General features: G+C 45.1%; 2 protein-coding genes across 7 annotated transcripts in view; one reads left to right on the top strand and one right to left on the bottom strand.

The window, feature by feature from the left end:
- Positions 1 to 22,235, bottom strand: part of KDELR1 (KDEL endoplasmic reticulum protein retention receptor 1) — a 126,935-nt gene that overhangs the window by 43,295 nt on the left and 61,405 nt on the right. The window lies entirely within an intron of this gene.
- Positions 1 to 22,235, top strand: part of GRIN2D (glutamate ionotropic receptor NMDA type subunit 2D) — a 58,536-nt gene that overhangs the window by 21,812 nt on the left and 14,489 nt on the right. For all 3 annotated transcript variants that reach the window (XM_083584091.1, XM_083584090.1, XM_083584089.1), the window contains exons 3-11: positions 6,332 to 6,753; positions 7,360 to 7,952; positions 9,618 to 9,732; positions 11,149 to 11,345; positions 11,816 to 11,969; positions 12,405 to 12,558; positions 13,547 to 13,672; positions 13,830 to 14,059; positions 19,643 to 19,803. In XM_083584091.1, the coding sequence (XP_083440217.1) occupies positions 6,355 to 6,753; positions 7,360 to 7,952; positions 9,618 to 9,732; positions 11,149 to 11,345; positions 11,816 to 11,969; positions 12,405 to 12,558; positions 13,547 to 13,672; positions 13,830 to 14,059; positions 19,643 to 19,803 (2,129 nt within the window). In that variant the 5' untranslated portion in view covers positions 6,332 to 6,354. The remainder of the gene's footprint in view (positions 1 to 6,331; positions 6,754 to 7,359; positions 7,953 to 9,617; positions 9,733 to 11,148; positions 11,346 to 11,815; positions 11,970 to 12,404; positions 12,559 to 13,546; positions 13,673 to 13,829; positions 14,060 to 19,642; positions 19,804 to 22,235) is intronic.

Genomic DNA, 22,235 nt, shown 5'->3' with positions numbered 1-22,235 from the left:
TCCAGACTGGAACTGGCAACCACAAAAGCAGGCAAGGGCAGACAGGGGACAAGGTGGGGAAAGTGGCATTAAGGTGGCTGGAGAGGTCCAGGCAGTGGTGTAGTGAAACAGGAGTGGGAGGAAAACAGAGCCTTTTTTCAAAGCAGGAACAATAACATCATCTGCCAGACTCCACACACACACCCCTCCAAGAGCAGGAGGAGTAACATCATCTGCCAGGGTAACTGACATCTTCCTTGATCTGCCAAGTGAATGAAGCAATAACAAGGCTTTCAGCTTTTACTATTGCTTGTGAAAGATTAGTCAGGAAGGAATCAGGACAGCAGGTAGCATGGAAAGTGTGAGGGCATATGTTATAGATTTTTGGGGTATAGATTATGACAACTTCCCATGGGGCAAGCGTATCATTAAGGGGAAGGAGAACTAGTGGAATCCAATCTTGGCTTTATAATCACTGAGTGGGAAGAGCTCACATGGGTTTCGGGAGCCATTCCCGGTGCTTCTCCAAACTGCACAGCCAGAAGCCTACAGCCATCTGAGGCCATCACCCGAAAGATGGTTCACCTGCAGAACACCAGGCCTTCCTATTATCCTTTGGGTCATAGAGACGAGATAGTCTGGCCAGAGGGAATTCTGGTCTGAGATCAAATGGTAATTCACTTTGCATTTCCTGTTTCAGGTTTGTAGTCCCTTATTATAGACTTGGGGAAATCAACCATACCAAGGGCTGGCCTTACCCCAAAGCAGCAAGAAGCAGTTGCTTTGGAGCACAAATGGCAGGAGAGGCAGCATTCTAGTACAAATCCCAATAAAAGAAAATATCTGACAGATCCAGCATTCTAGGCATGGACACCAAAGCAGATTGAGATCCGTTTTCAGATAAGCTTGGACAAAACCTCCCTGGTTAACCTTCTGAATTCAAAATGCCTGGATTTGGCAAGAGTCTGATGCAATTTTGCCTATTTTACTGCAGGGAAATATCTGTTGGCGCTGTTGTCCTCAGTGGGGCTTTAGCCTGTTGGTTTTTCTCCCTACTGTGACCAGCGAATTTGCCAGGTGGCAATAGACCAGGAGCCAGAAACTTGTTCAACACTGCGGACTGCATCAAAATAATATCATGAGCCAGAGGGCCATATCTAATTTGCATATTAGAGCGGCACATAATTAACATACTTGGCATAGGATTTTCCTAAATGTGGCAGGTGGTGGCCATATTATTATAAACTATAATCCCCATAGCACTTAGTATGTGTGAAGGGTTTTGCAGTTATCTGTCCATCTCTTTGATCCTCACTGCAACTTGGTGAGGTGTCCCATTGGCATCCTTGTCGCAGTCTGCTTTGGGAAACAAGGTAACTTCTGAAAGTGAGGAGGGGATCTGGCTGCCACTTTTCAATGTACAGTAATGATTTCCAGAAGGATATCTGTGTTGGTCTGTCGCAGCAAAAAACAACTAAGGTTTTATGGCACCTTAAAAGACCAAAAGATTTATTACAGCATAAGCTTTCATGGACTAGAGTCCACCTTTTAATGTGGACATTATGGACAATCTTCTTGACCATTCAACTCTTCAAAAAAGAGCAAAACATACAGCCTCCAGGGACTTAACTACAATTGTATCTGGTCATGTTGTTCCAATTGTCTCAGTACAAATGTTAGAGAACAGGTCTTTACTGCCTCTTATTATCCTATGCAGCAAGTTTATTTCTCAGAATGGGTATGACAAGCAAAACACCACTGTGCACTGCATTGCTTCTAAACAAATCACCCTTATTATTTCCCCCCCTTTTGTTTGTTTAGAAAGCATCCTTGCTGTTGCTCTTTCTTGCCTCCAGTAGTTTTTGCTCCAGCCTAAGTACCATATTTTACCTTCACATCCATCTATAAGAGGTTTTCTGTGGTTTTTTATAGAGAGCTCCTAAACTGTGAAGAATCTGTACATTTTTTTCAGGGAAGAAAGACAGACAGGTTCCTCTCCCTGACCTTGAAGGTTCCACTTCCTCGTCCCAAGTACTTGACTCATAATTAAAGTAATGTAAAGAATCGCCAAGCAGAAAAAAGTGTGTACCTCATTCTAGCTGGAATATGACGCAATCATTTTATTTTAAACACTTGCACTTCATTTCACACATGCTGGAATACACATTTTTCCCTATGCGGGTTTTATCTTCATGGGGGTGGGGGACTGTAATTTATGAAGGGTCTCTTGAGGTTGCCAAGCGTGCTAATGATTTACTTCAGGGGATTGTTTTGAGACAAAACATACTAAAGATTTAAAGCAAGTTAAAACATGCTGTTTAAATGATAATAAATATGAAAAGAAACTTGAGCCAGTCCTGGGGGAGAGAATCTAATTCAATAGACTCCTCTTAGGTGAGCTACATTAGTTGGTAAGATGGGAGGGATGTCATCACCTTGCCCAGAGTAAAAGGTGAACAGAATAAGCAGCAGCTTAAAGGTTTCTGACATCTCAAAATGAGCATTCTGAGAGAGCTTTGATGTTGAAAGACCAAATAAAGTGGTCTAATGAGCGGTGTAAGCCCTAATTAAAATTAGCATAGGCAAAATAAGACTCTTTCTTTGTAATGTCTTGTCCTATGATAAGGGTTTGTATGGAGTGGTTAATTGTTTAATTAGTTTTTTAAAAGATGGTTCTCTGAGGGTGGAACCACATGTTAGAAGGCTTGCTTTGTAACCATACAGCATCTAGCACTGCACATTACAATTGCTACAACAGGTAGAAAGATCTTTAAGTGGTCCACCAAGGCTCTCAACAATTTTCAAGTGGTGCATGGGGGGAAATATTTGAGAGTCACTGCTCTGAGCTAACTTGTTACCCCCCAGCGCAGTGGAAGATGCTGCCCTACCACCTATGTTGAAGTCAAGAGACAACTGCCATTGGCGTCTACTTAGATTTTATCTGCAGAAGGGGCCACCATCTTATCCCTTGCCTCAGGCAGCAAAATGTCTTGGGTGGCCCTGATGTGGGGATAGAGCATCAGAGGGGAAGGAGGGGGATGTTGAACCTAGCCTGCATCCCGCGTTCTTCCCATCAAGTGCACCCCTGGCTATTTTTACATTAGTTTATCCTAGCTGGGTTCTGGGCCTGAAAGTAAGACCAGCTGGGAGAGTTGCCGGGGGGGGGGGGGCATCTGTAGGCATGAAACGTTTAAGAACCCCCACTCCTTGTGATTGTTTAATGCTGATGCCCCCCCTGGCCCTCCACATTCATATTGCTTTGGCAAATGTGGGCTTGGAAACATACATGTGCTAAGGTGATCCAAAGTCCCTGGAAGTGTGGACAGTGTGCAAGGGATTTCACTGCTCACTTTAGAGGCATAGTGGGAGACTAGGTAGTGGAAGGTTTTATTTTGGTTGCTGAGAGTATAGATCTTTATCTCCTTCCCTTCCCTTCTCCCTCCCACCTCCACCTCAATTCCTTTGGGGCATCAAGAATTGTCCACCTGTCCATAAGGAATGTTTGAATGGGGAACACCCCACTAGAATTTATCACCGAGGTCCCGCTCGATAGTTTTTGCATGGACTTATGGTCAAAAAGCCAAGCTATATAAGCAGCAGAACTGTATATGGCAGCTTTTGCTGGACTGTGCCACTTCAGCCTGCGAGTGGGGAATTGCATATCTGAATACTCACTGTCCCTCCTCGGAAATATTATTCCCTCTCCCCCTGGAACATAAATAATAAACATGCTGGGAAAGAATAGGCTAGAGCCGTTCTCCTTGACATGCTCATTTTTTTTATATGCCAACAGATTATTATGGATGGGAGCATTCAAAAGGCAATCACACCCTTCAATGGGAAGGATTCCACTTCAGCAAGAAGTGAACCACATGATTCTCCTGGCCACACAGTTCATCATTATCACAACACATGCTTTTTATGCAGCCTTTGGGTCTGGGTCACACCCACAATACTACCATAAAACAGACAAACCAGGAGTCTAATTAAAGAGCCATACAGGAATTCATCTCCTCTCCAGCTGATTGACAAGTGCTCTGAGGAGGCTCTGCCTGCAGCCAGCAACTTGGTTTGATTCATTGAGTAATTTGGAACTCTCTTATTGCATGCTGTGATTGTGATTTTTTTTTTTTTTTGTAGTGTGTGTGTGGGGGGGGACGCCTAGTGTATAGATTTGTATAGCCACCAACCAATGAATAGATCTGTACTGCCAATGCTGGTGGGATTTGGAGTGGGATTTGGCTGCTCGTGCCTGACAGACAAATAAAAATGAAATGAAATGAAATGGAAATAGTGCCAGTCACAGGCAAAGAGGGACAGGACCACGCACATGTGTTGGAATAATCTCCTGAGGGTAGTGTGGCAGAATGAGGGTAACACACCCACCGTACATGAACCTGTTGCCTTGTGTGATGCTACTGTAACCAATGACAGGTAGGGAGTCAGGCTCACTCTGATAAATAATTTGGGAATCTGCCCTAGAGCTGGCCAGCATATAAATAATAATAATCTGAGTGGGTTTTATCAATATGTAGAAGGACTGTCTACATATTACATATGTATTATTGGGCAAACCTGATGTATCCAAAAAGGAAAGTGTGTGTGTGTGTGTGTGTGTGTGTGAGAGAGAGAGAGAGAGAGAGAGAGAGAGAGAGAGAGGGAGGGAGAGAGAACTGGAATTATAGCAAGTGGAGAAAAATAAATGCATTGAGGGTGCTGGGTGAGGTGAAACCAACACATTAAGTCCACTGTATCTGCGACTGGTTTCATTTAGTGCCCACCTCTGCACTTCACTCACTTGTCTATTCTGACTAATAATTGGCCCATGGAGGATAAATGGAGGGCAGGATGAGCTCCTGACATCTGGCTCAGCATAGTGACATCTGGCCAAACCAACAGCTGAAATCCTGGTGTTCTACTGGCTGGTGTTTGGGGAACTTGACACGTTTTTCCTGGATAAAATGGCCCTTCCCGTTCCTCTACATTTTCAATTTAAAGCTTGCTGCTGGGAAGAGTCATTTCTTTGGCCAAATCATACAGCGTTCTCCCTGGGTCAAACATCTCCCCTGCTTATGTGGAATGAAGAGGGCGGAGAGCATTGACTGATTAATGGATGAAAAGATTAAAGACATTGGTTTTCTGAGATAATGTGCATCCTATGAATCTCTGTCCAAATGCTTGAATGACCAAGATGTGTGACTTTGCCAAGTCGTTCCTGTTTTCCTTGACCCTCACCAGAGCCTCAACTCTTCCTCTTCAAGACCCCAATATCTCTCTTCCAGGGGTTAAAATGTTGCCCTCCAATGACCTGTGGGACCCTCCCAACTCACAGCACTGCCAAAACTCAGTAAAAGTAATATTGGAAGGAAAGGGCATTGCTGATATGTTTCTGTTGTCACAGAGAATGTGTCTGGATTGGGCAGGTGTTGAATACGCTGGAGAAAAGTGAGGTATTGAAAGGCAGGAATGTGTAGAAGATGGTCTGTTATTCAAAGCCCTTGTTTAGGTTGTGAGGCCATAACAGCAAGCAGGGAAGATGTAGGTGGTGTTTATGGGGGTTGTCATGGAAGAGGTAACCTCCTGCTTAGGGTTGTGACTTTTTCTTGAGGTGATCTGCCATCCCATTCAGAGGCTTCCACGGGTTTCATACCACGGGGTGTCTTTAATCTAATCTGTAACTTTCTTGGTGAACTTCACACAGCTAATAAAAGAAGCATGTATTGTGGCACATACCATGATAATTCTAAGGCATACCTGAGCAAAGATGCTGTTCTGCCCTCTCCTCCAAAGATCAACTCCAATGACCTGCAGCTCAGGCAGAGCTCTGGCTGCCAAAACCTAAACCATTGGCATCCAAAAAGCAGCAGATGGGCCTTCCCACTGGTTGACAGGAGCTCTGTCGAAGCAGTGCAGTACAGAGGGTTCGCAACTAACAACCCAGACACCATATGCAGCCCCCTGAGGTGAGCCATTTGCTCACCTATAGTTGCTCCACAAGCTCTGATCTTGAGGGGATGAGAATGTGGGAAATATGCAGGCAGGAGAGAGAATGGTTTCCTTCTACAAATCCAATGGCTTCTCACTTTCCTTCTTCTCCTAACCCTGAGCTAATCCATGTAGCAAGGTGCATGGGGTGGCAGGAAGAAGCAGTGTGAGTGTATTTGTGCACAGGTGAGCATGTTTACACACAGGTGAGCAACACCTTAGTTTGCTTTCAGGCCAACTGGGGAGGGAGACTTGATTCTATGCTACTCCCTCTGCCCTGCCACCAAAGTGGCTCATCACCTGATTTGCTTTTTAAGCCTCCCTTTCTCTTTGCCTGTTCTTTCCTTCCTCTCCCAACCACTTCCAGGGGGAACGTAGAGGCCCTGCGAGATGAGCCTGCCCCCGGGCACCCCCGCTGCTAGGATGCTCTTTGTTATGGCTCTGGCCTGTGCCAGCCCTTTCCTGGACCTGCGGCGGCGGACCATCAACATCCCCATCATTTTCAGTGGCTCCACCTACACGCAAGAGAGTGCCCGGTTCTCGCCCGAGGACTTCCGCAACTTCTCAATGGAGATCAACCCCATCCCTGTGGTTCTGAATGACACGAACCCGCGCAGCCTCATTGTGCGGCTCTGTGACGTTCTCTCCTCCCTGCACATCCATGGTGTGGTTTTTGAGGATGATACACGTACAGAGGCTGTGGCCCAGATCCTGGACTTCATCTCAGCACAGACCTCTGTTCCCATCATTGGCATCAACGGAGGATCAGCCATTGTTCTTACACCCAAGGTAAAGTGATTTATTCTGTCTATGTTCACTCTCATATCCTGTGTTTTTCTCTGCCCAGATTATGTATAACTATTTTAAATTCTGCACTTCATAAAATTATACAACCTGAATCTATTACAAACATTTACTCACTGATGCTAATCTGCTTAATTTGCATACAGATAGTGCAGAACTTGCCTTTATCTTAGTGCAGAATTTTGGATACTTTGATCAAGATTTTTTTTTCATTAAGTGCAAGGAAGGCACTTAATTGAGGGGCTTTGGTGTAGGGACACTGGGAGGGCTGAAGATAACAATAGATATGTCACACAAGCTCATACTTTGACCCCTTTTTCAAGGTTAGATGGGCATCAGCAGTTCAGAGAGGAGGACAATTTCAGCATAATGCTTTTCTGCATGCAAGCACTTTTGGAATTATTTGTATGGTGTACAGAGGTGGAAAATGTTTTGCTGGAACTAAAAGCCAACCTTTATTCCCCAACTAAAACTATTCTGAAAGCTCTCCCATGACAGGAGAGAGGTAGAAATCAGAGAGTAGACCTATAATGGGATGGCAAATAGGTAGCACTTATCACCCTTGTGTCTTTTGCTCCCTCCTAAATCCAGGAGAAAGGATCAACCTTTCTACAATTAGGTTCTTCGACCAAACAGCAATTGCAAGTGATGTTTGAGGTCCTGGAACAGTACGATTGGACGGCATTTGCTGTCATCACGACACTGTTTCCCGGCTATGAAGACTTTGTAGATTACATTGAGGTCCTGACTGACAGCAGTTTCATTGGTTGGGAGCGCCGCAGCACTGTGACCCTTAATCTCACTGATGACCCAGACGGGGCCCGCCTCAAACGCCAGCTCCGGGAAATAAATGCCCGCATCTGCCTTCTCTACTGCTCCCGTGAAGAAGCAGAAAGCATCTTCCGTGCAGCCCGTGAAGTGAAGCTCACAGGCCCCGGGTATATCTGGTTCATGGCAGGTGCCAACTTTGGTAGAACTGAGTACATGCCGGAGGAACTGCCCGAGGGTCTCTTCATGGTGCTTTCAGCAGGATGGAAAGATGATCTCTACCACAGGGTTCAAAATGGTGTAGCCATCATTGCCAAGGGGGCAGAGGCCCTATTCCAAGTCTACGGCTCAGTTCCAAAATTCAACAATGATTGCCGGGCACCCAATCTCACCCAGATCAACGAGAACCTGCATCGGTCAGCAGGGAAAGAGGCTGGGGGGATTTTGCCTGGAAGGGGGGTGGAATCAAGAGCAAAAGAAAGTGCTGTTGTCCACAAGGGATGTATAGCAGATCTGACTTATCGCCATACCCTTCTCCCCTCCCATTCCTTTCTTCATTTGCAAATCTGTTCCTCAAAGCATGCTTCCTACATTCCTAACTTGTTCCTCTTCACATCCATTTCAGCCATTTTGACTTTCACCTTGCTTCCTTATCTCCATTTCTCATGAGCCCTTATGCGCCACTGGGCGCAGGAGTGGAATGCCAGGCTGAGCATGAGGAAGAGAGGGAACAGGGGGTGACTTGGCAGGGGGCTGAGACCGGGGCAGGCGGGATGACAAAGGCAGGAGGAGGCAGGTACTTCTCCCAGGATATGGCTGCTCCAGATGAGGAAGCTGGACTCCTACGTCCCTTCCTGGGAAAAGGAGCACAACGATTGAATCTGGGAAGAGTGTTAGCCAACCCAGTAGTGGTAGAGAAACCTGAGTCAGGTGGGGAGGGCATAACCTGGTCACTGAAGACCCAGCAGCACTGCTGTCACTGGGAAAAGGGAAATCCTCCCCTATGCAGTGAGCATCTGCACAGCCAACAGTTCTGCAAGGACACCTCTTCCTTTCTCTCAAGTAAGAGCCTCTGTCTTCATCTGAGCAGGAGCCAGGGATTCATGAATCCCTATATATCCACTCACCCTATGCACCAACATCCAGCCAGTGCTGGATTTACACAAAAGCTATATATCTATTTCTTTACATTTATATACCACCTTTATATTCCAAGGATTGGCCCAAGGTCACCAGTGAACTTCATGGCTGAGTGGGGATTTGAACCTTCGTCTCCTGGGTCACAGTTCAGCATGCTAACCGTTACACCACACTGGTTAATCTACAGTTAAGGGCCTGGCAACTACAACCCCCCAATTTCAATGACTCTGCCTTTAAAAAACCCCATAAATGGTTTAAATTTTATGTCCCATGCACAACACACACAACACATGTTGTTTGGCTCCTCCATTTAGAAAGGGCTAAACAGTGTGTGTGAGACCACTCTTGCTAAGTCAGAAATCAGAAGGTGTTTTCATTTAAATAAATTACATATGCAAATAGGCTTATTGCAAGATAGATGATTAGTTTTCAGTTGTAATCTTGCCTATGTACGGGTTATATATGCAAATATAAAAGTTTATTACTTTTATTTTCATTGTCCTTTCTGTTAGAATAATACACAGTATTATGGGGCCTTTTCAACTTGACATAGCATAGGCTTCCAGCATGTTTTTAATCTGGCCTGCATCCAGCTCTTTCGCTAGCTCTGCTTCCCACTAATTGCATACCATCCCTTCCTACCACCTCCCCATATATCCAGTTACACCCCGCACCTCATCCATATTTACCTACCTTCGCACACCATCCACCCTCACTCAATACCCTGCCTCCCCTTTCAAAATGGGCCTGATTCCAAAAGGGCTTTTCCCTTCTTGATTTCCAAGTCCTGATCCACAGCTGCATCTGAAATACTAGACCAGTGCCCTGTGGGTCAGGCTTGAGGGGGATGGCAAAATGAGGGGGAGTGAAGCTGCGATGGCAGCATATGGAAAGTGGGCTCTAGACTGACACTGAAGAGCTTCCATCATGCCTCTTCGCAGGTACTTCATGAATGTTACCTGGGGTGAGAAGGATTTCTCCTTTAATGAGGATGGGTACCTCATCAATCCATCCTTGGCTGTGATCTCCCTCAGCAAAAACCGAACCTGGGAGGTGGTGAGTTTGAGGGAGGTTTGGGGGGAAGGTGGTTGGGTTGGGGAGGAAGGTTGATGAGTCAAGGGGAGGGGGTGAAAAAACGTTTGGACAGGTCGTAATCCGGAGTCCATGTGAGTTGGTGGAATTGTGGCAAGGTTGATGTTTGGGGAAGGTGTACTGTTATCATGGGGTAATTATGGGGCAAGTGTGAATTCAGGAGATGGAGTGTGTTTGGAGAACTGTCCAAGGGCTATAAACAGAAAGAGCTGAGAGGGCGCTGAGTCTCAAGCCCCTGCTATAAGGCACAGCCGTTCACATGCCAGCACCCCACAGAAAGCCTCTCACAGTCCTGATGGCACCATGAAACAATCAGAGATTGCAAGTGCCCAACAAAAAAGCAGCCAGAAGAGCAAAGTAATGTAAATTTCTTACACATCAAGCCAAACCCTACAGGGAAAGGCAACCAGTCTGGCAAGGGTGGTGGATTCATTCCTGAATCTCATTTTGGCAATTGCTGAGCCCTTAGCTGTGAGCAAAGCCCATCCACCGAGTCCTCACACAAGGTATCTATTTGGCTAATTTTGTTTAATTAAAAGTATTTATAAGTTGCATATTTTACACATGTCCTCCCAAAGTAAGAACATCAAAAGAAACGATACAAAAACAATAGCTATGTGGGCACATGATGCTACTAAAGAAAGCTGCTCTGGTTAAGTCATTCAAAGCCTTAGTTGAGGGTCGTAGTCAAGGAAAAGGTCTAGAGGGCTTCCTTAAATGCCTGAACAAGGTGTAAGTCATTTGGGAAGTGACTTCCACAGCTGTGGGCCACCACCAAAAAAGCCCTGTCTTGTGCTCGCCAGCTTCACCGTTTTTGCCAGTGAAGCAACACCTCCCTAGCCTATCAAAATACATCCTAGTTTTTAACTAGTTTGTTTTTATCACTCTGTATTTTATCACTGATGTTTTTTAAATGTTGTAAGCCACCTTGTATTCCAACTTGGGAGAAAGATGGGATATAAATATCAAATAAACAAAATATAGGCAAGATCATCTGAGATATGGTATTGGCTACCCAATATCCTGACTCCATGCTGGTCATGGATGTCCTCAGTGGATGTAGGAAGCCGAGGAATAATGTGAATGGAGGATGTGATTTTTAAGACAAGAGTTTGTATTTCTTTCATGTAGTAAGCCACCTTAAGCATGGTTTGAAGTGGCATACAAATTAAATTATGTATGTATGTTTGCATGTACAGTATGTCTGATGTGAAGATTCAGAAGTTGGTGCAATCCTGGAGATGTTAGTTGTGGGAGGGGGCTTTCAAAACTGAGTTTCTTGAATATGGCATAAATTTGGGGCCAACACTGGTGGGCTGGCAAGAGTCTGGAGAAAGGTTTGGGGTGTATCTAACCTCTTCTCTATGCCCCGGGAGGCAGGTGGGAAGGTGGGAGCGCAGAATCCTGAGCATGTCACGCTACAGAAAATTCCTGCAACCTGTGGATGACAACAAGCACCTCATGGTGGCAACACTGGAGGAAAGGCCCTTCGTTATTGTCGACAACATTGATCCAGCCACAAAGACCTGCATTCGTGATTCAGTTCCCTGCCGCCACCCACTCAACCATACCAACAGGTATTCCGTGAGACACTGGCCAAGTTTACCACAGTTGAGTTCAGTGTTATCAATTTTACATTTAAATCTTTCTCTTCCTCAGGAAAGTTCAGAGTGGCTTGTGTAGGCCTCCCAGTGGACACCCATCCAAGCACCTATCAATCCCATTCTTGCTTATTTATTACTTAACCCATTAATATTGCCCCATTCCTCCAAGGTTCTCAAAGTGGCACACATGGCTTTCCTTCTTTCTTTCTTTCTTTCTTTCTTTCTTTCTTTCTTTCTTTCACAGCTTTGCTGTGAGGGTAGGTTAGTGAATGGCCTAAAATCAGCCAGTGAGTTTCATGGCTGACAGGGGATTTGAACCCTGTCAGCCACCGCAGGCCTAGTGCACTATAATAACTACGTCATGCTGGCTCTGTGTTTACCTTCCACAGTGCTCCTAAACCACTTGCTGAGTTCCTTTCCCCCCCTCCTTGTGCTGTTCACAGCCATCAAATGGTAAAGAGCTGCTGCAAAGGATTTTGTATCGACATCCTGAAGCGTCTGGCTAAGACTCTGGGTTTCACCTACGATCTCTATCTTGTCACCAATGGCAAGCATGGCAAGATAGTCAACGGCATGTGGAACGGCATGATTGGAGAGGTAACTCCATCCCCTCCCCAAGGAACTGGGTGGTCTGGACTCACGCACAAATTCTTAGAACTCTCTGCATTTTGTTCCTCTTAAAAGAACTCAGGAATTCTGGTTTCCCACCCACACATGTGTGACTCTCAACTCCACTTGAGAGGACCCACAAGTCCTGCTCCAGGCTGTTTGGATTGTATCCTTGAAGTAAAGGACTATTGAATAGTGCAGACATAAATAGTAGGGTTAATCTGCTTCAAAGGATATGGGAGGGTTGCCCTAGGCAATATGGCTCTGCCCATTCCTGGATCTGATAGGCAAACAGAATTTTACATCCTCAGGGTGGGTTACACTGTTTACTCGGAAATGCTGGACTCTCCCCTTCCTTTCCAGAAAACCCAGGATTGGTGGCTATTTGTACTTTATCCATCTCTCTCTCTGTGTGTCTCTCAGGTGTATTACAAGCGAGCTGACATGGCGATTGGATCCCTGACCATCAATGCGGAGAGAGCTGAAGTCATAGATTTTTCTGTGCCCTTTGTCGAGACAGGAATCAGTGTGATGGTGTCTCGTAGCAATGGAACTGTTTCACCTTCTGCCTTCCTAGGTGAATACCCAGCCCTGGGATGTGTCAAAGTAAAAAGCAGGGGGGAGCGTTGGCATGAGATGTGGAAGGAGTCTTCCAGGTAGTCTGGTTTCAAAGTAGGGTTCGTTATAGTAGAGAAGTCAGAAGTCCTAATCTTCCCCCATCCTGTCATCTATTGGATCTAATGTAGTTGTGCACCCAATCTTGGGGAAACAGTCCCACTAAGGACCTGCTTTATTGCTGAGGTAGAGTTTTGAATTTTTTATTGTTAATTTTATTTTAGCATTTTTAACCCACCATGTATGCTGGAAAGGTGGGGTATAGATAAAATAGGAAAATGTTTAAAACAATTGTTAAAATGGACATACAAAATGTCCTTGGGCTGAAGGAAAATGGCCTGAGAGAAGCCATAAGCAGAGAAAGAGAGAGAGAAAAGAAAACTTGCCCATTTGTGGGTATCAAGTGGGCAGCTGCCAATATGTATCAATGGGAGTTACATAACTGCAGTTAACACAGTACTTAGGATCACAGTGGAAGTACCAGCAGACAGGTTTTTCCAAATCCTGGGAAAAGACAATTTCACCCAAATAGACTCACATTAACAAATGTGCATTTTTCAAGGAAGACATTTTGATCTTTCAGATCAAAATAATAGCTTTATTTTTTTGCCATGGAGGGACTTGTGTAGCACCCTCCCAAAGCCACTATTCCCTCAAGGATGGTGATAATGGTAGATCCATTTTTTTTCCTGCTTTGGGGTTCATCTGCATCATACTCTTAAATCAATTCTGACAGACTATCTCAGAGTCTCCACATGACCACAACTCGCACAGCTCCTCAGGAAAAGCCAATTTAAAGAGGCGGCCTTAAATTATACCATTTTTAAAAGCGTTACTCGTGATTTAGGGTGCCTCTTTTATGCCAAAGGTTCAGAACCCCTGCTTTCACCCACTAGAGCCTAGCTGTCTCGGGCATACCACCACCGTGGTCCATGTTTCTCTTCCTGCAGAGCCCTACAGCCCTGCTGTCTGGGTGATGATGTTTGTCATGTGCCTGACTGTCGTTGCGGTGACCGTCTTCATCTTTGAATATTTCAGCCCAGTAGGCTATAATCGCAGCCTCAGCGCCAGTAAACGTGAGTGCACCAAGGATAAGGGAGGGGCATGTGTCTGAAACTGGGGTACCTATGGAGATAAGGAAGGGCAGCAAGCATGTGCAGCCTGTTGCGCTCCAGCCTCTACGGCAAAGTTCAGACTCTGATTCATATTCCCCCATCCCATCCTGCCTGGTAGGCACTGGAGGCTCCAAGTTCACCATTGGGAAATCCATCTGGCTGCTCTGGGCTTTGGTGTTCAACAACTCTGTGCCTGTGGAGAACCCCAGGGGCACCACCAGCAAGATCATGGTGCTGATCTGGGCCTTCTTCGCCGTCATCTTCCTTGCCAGCTACACCGCCAATCTGGCCGCCTTTATGATACAGGAGGAATATGTAGACACGGTGTCTGGGCTCAGCGACCAGAAGGTGAGAAGAAGGGAGGGCTCCCAGAGGGGGGGGGGGAACAGAGGCATAGTACCCAATTTGTGGAATTCTCTCCCCAGGGAGGCTCGCCTGGCACCTTCATTACATATCTTTAGGTGCCAGGTGAAAACGTTTCTTTATAACCAGGCCTTGGGCTGATTAAACATTCTATAGCCTTTTAAATGTTGGGGGAGCGTTATTGGTTGGTCTGTTTTTGTTTTATTATGTATTTTGTGTTCTCATTTTGTATTTTTATGTTGTGAACTGCCCTGTGATCTTTGGATGAAGGGTGTTATACAATTTTAATTAATGATAATGATAATAATAAGTTCCACTCCCTCCCTCCCTCCCATCATAGCTCTCCCTACCAGACAAAATTCCCCATTCATTCCTTTGCCACAGCTCTCATTTTATTTCCCCTTTCATTTTCTTTTCCACCACCAAAAACAACATGCCAGGCACATTGTTTTCCTTCAGACCAGATTAAACATATCCCCATTTCCACTAATATAAAAAAATTAAGTGACCACCACTGCTTCCCCAGTGTTTGACAAACGATGAAAGGGATGCAAGGAAAACCATGAGATGTGTGTATAATCATGGCCACATGTTAAACCAAAACCAAACAACCCTAAAATCAAAAAGATGTGTACCTTTGCTACACTTTAACACAAAAGAGTAAAATTGAGTCTCTGTTATTTGCTGTACACATTTCCATCAAATCACTTTTAGAAGCCATGGTCCTACAATGTCTGCTTGCAGTGCCTTAGATCTCAGCTGTCTTGACTTCACTTGCATAGTCTTGCAAGGGCATTCTTTTTTGACTGAGCAGCTCAGGTTTTGCAAGGTTTATTTTAAATTGCTTGGGGAGGAGCTACCTGGCTGTGACCACTGCAAACTCAGCAACTGGAAAGTTTTGCCTTCGGTGCCAATAGTGCTGTTGGGGAAATGTCAGTGAAGGTGAAACTGCCCAGAACAAAGGCAAAGCCAGAAGATCAGACAGGCAGGCAGACAGGCAATTGCACATCTTTGTCTCCTACTCCAAAGTACCAGACCTGCCACTGAAAAACCTCTGAATCCTAGGGAGCTCTTAGTAAGGATCTGGCTGAAACCCACATACCAAGTGTGTGCATTCGTATTACAGTTCACATTATCTAGCATGAGCTCACCGCCACTAATCTATAGCTCTTCCTCTGGAAAAAGTGCTAGCAGAGCCTTGTAGATTACCCACCTGCAGAGCAGGAGAGCTATTCACGTTGATGCACTCACGGCACACTTATCATTTTTAGAAACTAACGGTGGCACTGAGAACAGATTCTAGCTCTTACCTTCAGCCCTAATTGCTGTTTAATTTTAAAATGTTACACTTGCTTGTGCTGATAGGCTTCTGGTGGGCAATGCTTGCTTTCAGAAAAGCCACACATACCCACAATCAGACCAGATCCATCACACTCCCCTTAAGACAACTGCAACAGGAAATATGTCGGTGTGCCTGTGCATGCATACATGCATGTGGTCAAGATTAAAGGGTGGCTGACCTAAGCAGTGGAACTCATACCCTTGGTAGCTCCACATAGCCCTCCACTGGGATACTTTGCTGGTGCCCAGCATGCATGGTGTGTATTTATAAACCAAAACGTGGCTGATTATCCCCTGGCAATTAGCCCCTGACGAACAACCACAGCTGTGGGGAAGGAGGGGGCCACACAAACCGGACCAGCTGTGGCAAGGCAGCCTCACTCCAATTGAATCCCTTTCGTTAAGAACTAACGAGCTGGGATGTAATTAATGGGCGTAATTAACGTCCAACATGAAACACAATCGCAGATAAATATTAAACAGCTCAGATTAACCAACTCGCACTGAGTAGGAAGCGGTTTGAGGGAGAGGGTAAAAGAAGAAAATCCAGGCAGAGGAAAAGAATAAGTGTTTCTATAGTGGAATCATAGTAACATCTATTCAGAAGTCCCACTGAATTCAATTGGACCTTACGCCCAGGTAGAGATGGGGGAGAAATTTGATTCAATTCACCTTTAAAGATGAACTTACTGAATTCACATTTTCTGAAAAAGTATGTGAGCTGAAACACAGCTGTCCTTCGGACTTACCTACATTTTGCATTGCAGTTCTCCAGTAAGGTAATGTGTACAAACATGTATATACAATGGTAACATTTGCCTATAAATGCATATATTAATGAACTAACATACAAAAATGCATCATAGTAGGGGAAACTGTTTTCCAAAATGTGTATATTAGGCAAAACTGCATATAAAAATGTGTATCAAAGGAGAAATTCCCACAAAAATGGTGACAGATTTTCACTAGGTCTTTTTTTTAAAAAAATATTCAGCTGATATAACCCTAACATAAGATTGGAAAAGTGAGAAACTAAGAGAAACCAAAACTGATATATTTGCCACCCATTCCTAGTCTCAGGTTAAATAGCAATGCAGCCTTAGTCTTGTGAAATTCAAGAGAGGGAGCCATGTTATCAGGTTGCAACAAACACAACCAAAAGCCTTGTGACACCTTAAAAACTAACAGATTAATTGCGGCATCAACTTCTCTGGACAAAAACCCACTTAACACGGCGACCCCCTCTGGACTTTGCCATTAGAGAAGGCACTGCATTTAGCCATCAAAGTGGAAAGCCTCATTCTGTGCATCTGACAAAGCAGGTTTGAGCCTATGAAAGCTTCCTGTACAATAAATGAACATGTCTTAAAATGCTACAAGACTCTCGTTTTGTTTCTAGCTGTAGAAACGTTTTCCCCTCCCCTCTCCATCCTGATGGTTTTCCCAGTATTCTCTTCTACCTCTATTTGCCTCTTTTCCATTAATTCTTTCCCCCATTGCTTTGTCATACACATTCCTCTGTCAAATTCCAGATAATCTCTACCAATCTCCCATCTTCTTTTCTCACTTTCCCCAGCGCTTTTGTCTGCCTAATGGCTTCTAAGCTTTAGACACCTAGAAGCCTCTTTCCATTATCCCCATTTGCAAGAAAACCATCGCTCCCCCTTTCTTCCTCCCCGCACCCATTGCTGGCACTCTGTATTTTGTCCCCAACCTGGGATGCATTTCATTTTTGCTGTTTCTTTGCTTCCCATTTCCATGTCGAAAGGCCCAGTTGCCCCAGGAATATCAAGGAGGGACTGAATTTGCTCAGAGAGCTCTTGTGTGAAGCCAATTTTGTGATGCTCAAAACAGACCAAAGATGTTTTTCTCCATCTACAGCCTTCTTGAAGCAGACTCTTGTAATAGAACAAGCAGGCTGCCTCTGCCCTTCATACTTCTAAATGTGTCCCCGTCTATTTCAGTATCACTGATCTCTCGGTGCACCTCTCTGTCAACAATCCTGTCTGCCAACTGCTGAATCCATCTATACCCAGAATTACCTGTTCATTGTGTCTTCTATTTATGAGTCCATTCCTGGCCTCTTTCCACCCCGCCCTGCTTGCCCCTTTCCATTTTTCTCATCTGACTCCTTTCTGACTTTGGTTGCGCTAGTCAGTGGCGTAGCGTGGGTTGTCAGCACCCGGGGCAAGGCAAGTAATTTGCGCCCCCAAACCCGTGGATTTGCGCCCCCTAACCCGTGGATTTGCGCCCCCTAACCCATGGATTTGCCCTAACCCCAGATGTTGCGCCCGGTGCGGCCCGCCCCCCCTGCACCCCCCACGCTACGCCACTGGCGCTAGTGTCACAAGCATCTCTTCACTAGGGGCCACAATGTAGTATCAGAAGAGCTACACTATTCCCTTTTTTCCATCACATCGTATGCACTTCTGAGCCCCCTCCCCACCAAAAAATAAAATAAAAAAAATTACCAGGAATTTTACTTGGTATAGGGAGCAGAGGCTATGTTTAATCTGCTGCTCAACTCATGCAGAGTACTGCATATCCACTGCAGTCGCCCCCATCCTCTGTATTTCTCCCCTTACCATAACAGGCAAACAGGAATAAATGTGATTGTTGCTAAAATGCTGTTTGTAAGAGCATTTTAAAATGGAAAACATAGGGCTCGTCTATGCCTTTACTGATCATGAAGAAAGGCTCTCTGCAGCTTGACAATAAACAAACAAACAAGCACATTAGTTGAAGAGGGTGTGTGTAAGCATAGGAAATGTGCAAAGATGGGTCAAAAAAGGACAAAAAACAAAATCAACGCTGCCTGGGTACTGGTACAAACACACCCTCAAGGTGTTTCATCTTGCATGGCCTTCGAGTTCCACATCCCACTGTTCCTTTCTCACTCTGCTTCTCCCTTCGCTCTATGTCTTATTTCCCAAACTGCCTGTCTCACCCTCCTGTCCTTAGATAAATCTCTAAAAAGTTCAGTTTTCTTTTCCTTGGCTTGGGCACTGGTCTCTTGGCTGGATTCTAGAGGACAAACTCAATAATCATACATGATGTTTCTTGCTCGTATCTATTTAGTCTTCTCTTCCATCTCCAAATACTACTGTCTGTCTGCTTTCCTATCGTGTCACGGAACTGTTTGAGAAGGAGGAGGCTACAAGGCCCTTAGTCTAACCCCTGCCACCAGCTGGGACAGACCACCCGCCCACCCACCCACATCTTCCAAATTCAGTGTCCATCTGACATTACAGGGATGGAATTCCCTTCAAACTCTAAACATCATGAACGATTACACCCTGTGGAGTTGAAACTGACCCCCAAAGCCATTATTAAATGAAAAGCAGGTTCAGGAGAGGAGAAAATAAGAGTGGCAGGAGGATGGACAGGAGGAAAGGGTGTACATAATCCCCTCTCTGTCTGCCATTTTTCTGCTTCAAGTCACGCACAAAAACACAAATTTTCCGTCTGCGGGAATCCAAAAGCATGTTGGAAACACAGAATCACAGAGCTGGATCTGCCCCTGCTGATACGGTGTTTCCTCTAGCGGCTTCTAAATCCCCCTCTCCTAAGCTGCTCTTTCTAAAAAAAATGTGTGACATGAAGGTCAACCCTGAGCATGAGCAAAACTTGTTCACTCAGGTTGTGGCAGTTCCTGATGCCCAGAGAAAAATTTAGAACTTCCAGATATCAACCCTTCCTGACTATCCTCTTCCCCAATCCAGCCTGTTTTTCTAACTTACCTCACAGGGCTATTGTGAGGCTAAAATGGGGAAGCAGAAACCATATGCTCACCCTTAGCTCCAAAGAGGATGGGGTTAAAAATGGAAGCTCATAAATAAATCTGTTGGCTCATTTATTCATCCTCAAATAAACATGGTATTTACCTACCCATCCATCACTATATGCATCTCTCCATTTCTTATCCATACCACTCTGCTCGTCTGTCTCATCCATCACACACAACAGGGTGCTTCTCCATATCCAGAAATCATAATGCTTGGGAAGGTGAACTCTGCTCTAATTGATGCCAGCCAAATTTCCGTTTTATTTCTCAGCCAACTGAGCACAACAATACACTACTCCAAAAGTAGCACCAGCAAATTTAAGAATCTCCCTCCTCCTGTCCTTGCTCAGTTTTCACATTTGGGAGGAGAGCAGGGAAGGGGTCGGGGCAAGATCCGCAGAAGCACTCTTCACACTCCAATTTCCCTTTACCTCCCTCTACAGTTCCAGAAACCACAGCATCACTACCCACCTTTGAGATTTGGCACTGTTCCCAACGGGAGCACCGAGAAAAACATTCGGAACAACTATGGGGAGATGCACGAATATATGGGGAAGTACAACCAGCGCAGCGTGGAGGATGCACTCCAGAACCTGCAGACAGGGTAGGTGGGGGGAAATGGAAGCAGCAGTGGTGGCAGCAGGAAGGACAACTCCAAGACCCTTAGTTCTCAGCATATATTTTCATCCTAAGCCTTTCTGCTCCCTGGGGCACATGGCCTGCAGCAGCCCCTACAGTGGGACCACATGTGCCCTATGTTTCTCTCCACATAACCCATTTTTTTACACAACAGATGTGCAAATGCTTCTCATTTATGTCGCACACTCTCGTCGTCATTCCATGAGGCCACACTCCTGTTGTAGAGAAGCCACCATTTGCTCACACTTGGAGTAAATATTCAGTGAAGTATATGCAGTTTTCCCCCTCTGCAACATCCTCTCCCTCCAGCGGTAGTACATTAATTGCTGTGGCAATTGCTATGTGGAATGTGACTGTGTGAGTGACACAGGCTGCTGCTGGATGTTGCTTGTGACATGGCCAGCTTTAATGCCCATGCTGTTTTGTGATCCTTTAACAAGTTTATAATTATAATTAGTCAATTTTCATTAGGCTGTCATCTGATTAAAGAAATCTTAGCCAATTTAATAATAATATGAGTTTGGGTCAATTAATCAGTGAATTAATTAAATCTGCAGAAATGTGCATATGAGCAAAAATTACTCTCTTTTTTTAAAGCATACTTTGTTTTTAGATGATGCACTGCAGACATTAGAAGAGGCATCCCCACTTCTCTCTCATATAGGAGTGAAGGCCTGGTGCAAAAGCTGTGCTTGCCATGTGCTGTTAATGCAAGTAATTGCATTAAAAATATTTTTTTTAAAAGAAACTGTTGCCTTGCTCATTGGGGACTCCTTTTTAGTTGAATGAATCTAACCAATTAATTAAGGCTGCAAGCCTATGCCCGCTTACCTGGAAGTAAGCTTCGTGTAAGATCTGATTATAGAAACTGCAGTCCTAAAAAAAACCAAAAAACACCTTTAAAGGCTGTGCACTCCTTCTGTGTATAACTCTGGTGAGCAAGTGCTTGTCTAGCCTTGGTAGCTGCACACACCAGCAAGAGTGCCTCCCCACTGTTCCCCACAACAACACTTCTGTGAACTTCTATGAACTCCTGCTGGCTCATTTCATAAATAAACCAAATAAGACAAGTCCACAGTGAGGCATTCAAGTGCAGGATTGAGCTGCGCCATCATGCTGTTAACTAGACTTCGATGTGGGGTTTTTGTATGTGGATTTTGGATTTGTGAGCATTTGTGACTTAAACGCTAATTTTTTGCTGCTGTAGGAGTGCATTGTAGCTCTGCCTGTTTGAGCGCCCTTTCAGGGTGGTTCCCACTGCTGTTGGAACTGCTGCCAATCCTACTAACAATTTTTTAAAAGCCAACTGGCAAGGTTATGGGTGCGTGATTCACCATTTAAACACCCACATACTCTGCTAATTAACCCAAATTAACAACCACCTCCCAATTCTACAGTCACAATCATTTATATATGGATTAGAATTCCTACTCTGTACATATATGTACTTAAGACAGGCACCTCCAACTTTGGGCCACCAAAATTTATGTGACTTCAGTTCCCTTCACTCCTGACCAATTTGTCAAGCTGGCTGCAGGTGTTGGGGTTGTACTGTAGTGATGGGCTGGATGGGGGCTAATAAACTGAGTCTGAGTCCTGGCAAGATTGAGGTTTGTAGGCTTGGGAAGTCAGTAAGTTGCCAGGCCTGGATGGGGCTGCTCTCTCCTTGAAGGAGCAGGTGCAAAGTCTGAGGATTTTCCCAGATCCAACTCTACCACTGGAGGTGTCCTCAGTGGCTAGGAAGCTTGGCTGAGAAGACAGATACAGTTGTTCCTGGATCAGGATAGCAGTTATCCATGCATTGCTAACCTCACAGTTGGATCACTGCAACGCACTGTTTGTAGAACTACCTTGGCAGTTGATCTGGAGGCTGCGGCTAATGCAGAATGCAGGGGTCGGCTTGCAAACTACCACCAGCAGATAGCAACTTGATTTCTGGATTTGCACTGGCAAATCCCTCCCTGCATGTTGCCTGCATCGACGTGGTGACCTGTGGATGTGGGTCTCTGATGTGGAGGTCTGTTCCTCAGGAGGTGCAGGCTTGGAAAGTACAGATTCCTGAACTCCTGCCTTGGGTTCCTGAATGCTTGATTTGCTGGGCTCAGGCTGTGACTCAGGCTTGCATAGGATACCAGGGCCTGTGATCTTCCTTGTAGCTGCTGGACTGATAGTGGCCCGCCTTGTCTAAATTGGAGCTGCTCTGGCCAGGAGTTCTGGCACTGGGCCATTTCAACAGTGCTGAAGATTCTAAAAGGATGATTTTGCCACTATTGCAGAATTCAACTATTCGGTTCTTGCTGCTTTCCCCTATGCTGTCCCTGTCTGGTGCTTTGTGTGTTTACTGCTTGTTAAGTTCTTCCTTCTCTTTTTAATCAGTGGCCTGCATCTACTCTTCAG

The sequence above is a fragment of the Podarcis filfolensis genome (genome assembly GCF_964270895.1).
Source record: "Podarcis filfolensis genome assembly, chromosome: 13".
NCBI classification, from domain to species: Eukaryota; Metazoa; Chordata; class Lepidosauria; order Squamata; family Lacertidae; genus Podarcis; species Podarcis filfolensis.
The sequence above is the reverse complement of the archived record's forward strand: the minus strand, read 5'-3'. Positions and strand labels throughout refer to the sequence as shown.